The 6,000-nt window shown below is 44.7% G+C and overlaps 1 protein-coding gene across 2 annotated transcripts; it reads left to right on the forward strand.

The window, feature by feature from the left end:
• The first annotated feature begins 75 nt into the window (after positions 1-75).
• On the forward strand, positions 76-4,614 carry LOC101767476 (elongation factor 2). 2 transcript variants are annotated; one of them, XM_004987282.2, is made up of 3 exons: positions 76-154; positions 1,395-1,533; positions 1,945-4,614. In XM_004987282.2, exons 2-3 carry the CDS (start codon positions 1,443-1,445, stop codon positions 4,383-4,385), a joined length of 2,532 nt encoding a protein of 843 aa, XP_004987339.1. In that variant the 5' UTR covers positions 76-154; positions 1,395-1,442; the 3' UTR covers positions 4,386-4,614. The 2 variants fall into 2 exon arrangements, with proteins under 2 accessions (XP_004987339.1, XP_004987340.1); XM_004987283.3 differs by having other exon boundaries at positions 79-154; positions 1,398-1,533.
• Positions 4,615-6,000: the final 1,386 nt, after the last annotated feature.

The raw sequence follows: 6,000 nt of genomic DNA on the forward strand, positions 1-6,000 counted from the left end.
TTCAGGCGCCGAATATTCGCCCGCGGATATTTCTTGCCCGGTGCGTCAACTCCGCCGCTATAAATACCCTCATAGGGCGGCCGCTAGGGTTTTAGTGCTTCTCTCCCGGCGGCGCCTCCACATATCGTCTCTCAGATCGGGAGGCGAAACCAAGGTGACTGACCTCATCCCCTTTCTCCTCCCTCCGTCTCTGGTTGCTATAGCTTTGTCATCCATGCGCTGTCCTTATAGCTGATTAGTATTTTTACTAGTGGAGTTCGAGTCGTTTTGGTTCCATTCAGTAGTGCTTGTGTTGATTGGATTGAATCGGAGGATTCGAAGTGGTTTGTGCTGCTCGAATCGTAAGTTTGTTGGGCTAATCTCGATGGAATTTATGTCAATTCGTTGGTTTAGTGGTCCTTGGCAGTTCTCTCTGTGATAGGCCCGTCCGATCTGTAGAGATGCGGTGGAATCCTGGTTTACTCAAAACGGTTCTAGATTCCTCTGTTCTTCCCTTATTTTTTGTTTCGATTACTTAGTTTGCACGTTAGGGGCCTATGAAGTTTATGTGCTCGGATCCTTTAGTGAAACTGATCTGTTTACTTAGATGTGCTCGGATCCTTCAGTGAAACTGATCTGTTTACTCAGATCTGCTGGTAGCTAACAGGTTCAGGGTAGTTATGTTGATGGTCTAGTTTTGGTAGTTTCATTGTCGATTTCTGTCCATTTTTGTGATGTTCTGTCCATAAAAATACTATCTGTGCTTCTTCATATCTTGTAATATGAATTCATTTGACAAACTATGCATTTCTTTTAGAGTGTTTGTCTAAATTAATCTTCTGGTGTTTCCCTATGCCAGTCTGTTAATATGTCTGTATTATAGTGTTTTGTTTGAAGTGGTAATGTACATGGTGCACCCTGCAGTTTTTCATGTCTAATATTGGATCTCCTTGTTTGCTGTATGTATTAAGGATTAGTTTCACTTCTAATAGCTTACTGCTGATGCTTTCTTGTTTGTGTAATATGCTGTGTAATCATGTTGACCCTGAGGTTTGTAAGAATTCCTCTTATTTGATTATTGCATGGATTAGTGTCCTGAAGGATGTGGCTCCTTTGTACAATTAAGATAATTCACTTTTTTTTTTCTCAACTTTTATATGCTTACTAGCCCATTAGGTTGTGTAAACATTAGAGTGCTTTAGCCTGGTAAAGATGAGTTAAGCATTTTAAATAAATTTTTGGATTTGGTTGATATCATCCTTAACACCTGCATTTAAACAATTTGTCTCTTTTGATCCTGACTATTACAGTGGGTGTTACTTTCTTTAGTCATTCTGTGGTATCAAAGTTTCTGGTGTAGTTGTGTAATTATGGTTTTGGTTGGATTCTTACTAGTATTTTCTACCTTTAAACAGCAGGAAATTATATACATATTTGTAGTGTGATCTTCATAAGAAGTCAAGATGGTGAAGTTCACAGCGGAAGAGCTCCGTGCCATCATGGACAAAAAGAACAACATTCGTAATATGTCCGTTATTGCTCATGTGGACCACGGTATGTTAAGAACAGTGTTTAATTAAATGTTATGCATACCTGTTCCTCGACATTTTTCAGGCTTTTCAATTTTAGCAATTGTTTTTTTTCAGTATTAAATCTCTGAATTGTTCTTGCCAGTGAATGCGATTCATGCTGCGTTAGCTATCACAGACCTATTTTACATATGTAGAAATATTCATTTCATGTTGGAAATAGGCTTATTGTTCTTTTGTAATTAATGTATTGGTTTATCTCTAGATATTGCAGTGTATAGTATCTGTTTACTATGTGTTTTATATTGGGATGTATTGTTGTCTTTGTTAACTTGTGAGAGGTTGTCTATCCCTAATGTTGTACTATTCTTGATGCATCTTCGGACTGACTTTTAAGTTCCACACTATAGTCTTACATCTCATTAATTCTTTGCAGGCAAGTCTACCCTTACAGATTCCCTTGTGGCAGCTGCTGGGATTATTGCCCAGGAAGTTGCTGGTGATGTCCGCATGACTGATACACGTGCAGATGAAGCAGAGCGTGGTATTACAATCAAATCCACCGGTATTTCTCTGTACTATGAGATGACTGATGAGTCACTGAAGAGTTACAAGGGTGAGAGAGATGGTAACCAGTACTTGATCAACCTTATCGACTCACCTGGGCATGTTGATTTTTCTTCGGAAGTCACAGCTGCCCTTCGTATCACCGATGGTGCTCTAGTGGTGGTTGACTGTATTGAAGGTGTCTGTGTGCAAACTGAAACTGTGCTCCGCCAGGCTCTTGGTGAGAGGATTAGGCCAGTGCTTACTGTGAACAAGATGGACAGGTGTTTCCTTGAGCTTCAGGTTGAGGGTGAGGAAGCCTACCAGACTTTCTCCCGTGTCATTGAGAATGCCAATGTCATTATGGCAACATATGAAGATAAGCTCCTTGGTGATGTCCAAGTCTACCCGGAGAAGGGAACTGTTGCTTTCTCTGCTGGTCTGCACGGCTGGGCCTTTACCCTCACCAACTTTGCCAAGATGTATGCTTCGAAGTTTGGAGTTGATGAAACTAAGATGATGGAGAGGCTCTGGGGTGAGAACTTCTTTGACCCAGCGACAAAGAAGTGGACCACCAAGAACACAGGCTCTGCTACCTGCAAGAGAGGATTTGTTCAGTTCTGCTATGAGCCAATCAAGCAAATCATCAACACCTGCATGAATGACCAGAAGGATAAGTTGTGGCCCATGCTTCAAAAGCTTAATGTTACCATGAAGTCTGATGAGAAGGAATTGGTTGGCAAGGCTTTGATGAAGCGTGTTATGCAAACTTGGCTTCCAGCTAGTACTGCACTGCTTGAGATGATGATATTCCACCTTCCTTCCCCATCAAAGGCACAAAAGTATCGTGTGGAGAACTTGTACGAGGGACCCCTTGATGATATCTATGCTACTGCTATCAGGAACTGTGATCCGGAGGGTCCTCTTATGCTGTATGTTTCTAAGATGATTCCAGCATCTGACAAGGGCAGGTTCTTTGCCTTTGGTCGTGTCTTCTCTGGGAAGGTTGCTACTGGTATGAAGGTTAGGATCATGGGTCCCAACTATGTCCCTGGCCAGAAGAAGGATCTGTACGTCAAGAGTGTCCAGCGTACTGTTATCTGGATGGGAAAGAAACAAGAGTCTGTTGAGGATGTTCCTTGTGGTAACACTGTTGCTATGGTTGGTCTGGATCAGTTCATCACGAAGAATGCTACACTCACCAATGAGAAGGAGGTTGATGCATGCCCAATCAGAGCAATGAAGTTCTCTGTCTCCCCTGTTGTGCGCGTTGCTGTTCAGTGCAAGGTTGCCTCTGACCTACCCAAGCTCGTTGAAGGTTTGAAGCGTCTGGCAAAGTCTGATCCTATGGTCCTCTGTACAATTGAAGAATCTGGTGAGCATATTATTGCTGGAGCTGGTGAGCTTCACCTTGAGATTTGCCTGAAGGATCTGCAGGAAGACTTCATGGGTGGTGCTGAAATTATTGTTTCTCCTCCTGTTGTCTCTTTCCGTGAAACTGTTCTTGAGAAATCCTGCCGAACAGTCATGAGCAAGTCCCCCAACAAGCACAACCGTCTTTACATGGAAGCCCGTCCCTTGGAAGAGGGTCTCCCTGAGGCTATTGATGAGGGCCGCATTGGTCCACGTGATGATCCCAAGGTACGCTCCAAGATCCTCTCTGAGGAGTTTGGTTGGGACAAGGATCTTGCCAAGAAGATTTGGTGCTTTGGACCTGAGACCACTGGCCCGAACATGGTTGTTGATATGTGTAAGGGAGTGCAGTACCTCAATGAAATCAAGGATTCTGTTGTGGCTGGCTTCCAGTGGGCCTCAAAGGAGGGTGCACTGGCCGAGGAGAACATGCGTGGCATCTGCTTTGAGGTCTGTGATGTTGTTCTTCATGCTGATGCAATTCACAGGGGTGGTGGCCAGGTCATTCCAACTGCCAGGAGGGTTATTTATGCTTCTCAGCTCACTGCCAAGCCAAGGCTGCTCGAGCCAGTTTACCTTGTGGAGATCCAGGCCCCAGAAAATGCACTTGGTGGTATCTATGGTGTTCTGAACCAGAAGAGAGGGCACGTGTTTGAGGAGATGCAGAGGCCTGGTACCCCGCTCTACAACATCAAGGCTTACCTCCCTGTCATCGAGTCCTTCGGGTTCTCCAGCCAACTGAGGGCTGCAACCTCTGGCCAGGCGTTCCCTCAGTGTGTGTTTGACCACTGGGACATGATGGGCTCTGATCCTCTGGAGGCCGGCTCCCAGGCTGCTCAGCTGGTGTTGGATATCCGCAAGAGGAAGGGTCTCAAGGAGCAGATGACCCCTCTTTCTGAGTTCGAGGACAAGCTCTAAATTTTGGTGGTTTGTGCTGCTGTTACCCATGCTGGTTTCATGGCCAATTCGTCTACTGTAACGGGAACTACTTTCATGTTTCATTTCCTTTAGTTGTCAGATGCATCTGTTTTTGAACATCATTGGCCATATGGCATTGTGCTGCTAAGACTGTATTTTGTTATCCGGTTGTGATGTAACAGATGAAATAGAGTTCGTATCTGTGGTTTAAGTGGTAGTATTTGCGGTATAATGCTTGTTTCTACTGCCTTCTGAAAGCCTTTCTTTTGCCTAACGGTAGAGCGGATTAACTAAGGGTGTTGTATCATTTGATTCATTTGATCCTTCATCAAGGATGAAGCCATCTCCTCATGGGAACACATTATTCTACTAAACACATTCTACTATTAGAAGCGAAGATGTAACAAATTAGTTGAAAGAGGAGCGTTGAAAGAGGAGCGAACCATACTTTACTATATGGTAAGTAGCAAATTAGTTACAAGTAGCAAATTAGTTGAACTTTAGGATCATGCACGTTGAACCTTGTTATCTAGGATCATCGATCATGCACGTTGAACTTTGCTATCTAGGATCATACACGTTGAACCTTATTATCTAGGATCATCCATGGATCATACATGTAGTGCATCTGTGCATGCAATATTCTGCCCTTAGCTTGTTTTACTGCCGATAGCTATATAGTGCATTTAAATGCTTTTTTTTTGCCCACAGCCCCAGAGGTAGAGAGGACTAACTGTTTCTGTTGCTTTTTTTTTTACGGTCTACGGGAGAGAGAGTGTGTGTGTTGTGGGGGGGGGGGGCACCCCCACCTGATTTTCATTTCATTGAGGGTCTGTTTCAGGCCAAACGCTGTGTAGATCAAAAGGAGATAGAGAGAGGCAGTGTACATCTGGTTTTGTGATTGTTTTACATCGAAGCAAAGACAGTGCACCAGGAGTCGGTTATCACGCGATCCTCTATGCGAAACCGCTCGCGCCAAAGTCGGGCTTCATCTCGGCATGCCGACCAGAAGCGTTGTTGAGATGGAGCGCAGCGCTGGAACACTGGGTCATTCCGGTGCTTCCATAACATCCACGGCAGAAGGAGTTTTTTCTTGCTTTGCCTTTAGCTTGGCTTTAATCCTGTTAGCTATGCCTATGTAGAGCATTTGGTCCTTCGAATTTTAAATCGATGTTGATTTTGATTGCATGCCGTCATTTTGGGTTGGTTCCAACTATGTTTTTAATATCAGTCGTTCTGAAGGTTACTCTGTTGACACTTGATTGCATAACCGTTTGCTAGTTTTGCGTGCATCCGCGTGCTGGTTCGTCTCATCAAGAACTAGCCGTTGCTCAAAACTCTGGCTTTCAGGCATGGCCGCAACAGCCTGGAGGATGTGTTGCTGTTCTGTAGCTGTAGTGTGCGTCTGTGCTAGTGGATGCAGGGAGCCAGCGACCTAAAAGGAATCGTGTATTAGTGGATGCAGGACATCGGCCGCGGCGGCCTGGGGGAGACGACCACGCTCGACATGAACGGCAGTAAGTTCAATGGCACGATCCCGGCGTCGCTTACTGGCCTATGGAGCCTCCAGTATCTAGATGTGAGCGGCAACCGCTTCACCGGCACCATCCCAGCG

The sequence above is a fragment of the Setaria italica genome, unplaced genomic scaffold (genome assembly GCF_000263155.2).
Source record: "Setaria italica strain Yugu1 unplaced genomic scaffold, Setaria_italica_v2.0 scaffold_20, whole genome shotgun sequence".
Lineage (NCBI taxonomy): Eukaryota > Viridiplantae > Streptophyta > Magnoliopsida > Poales > Poaceae > Setaria > Setaria italica.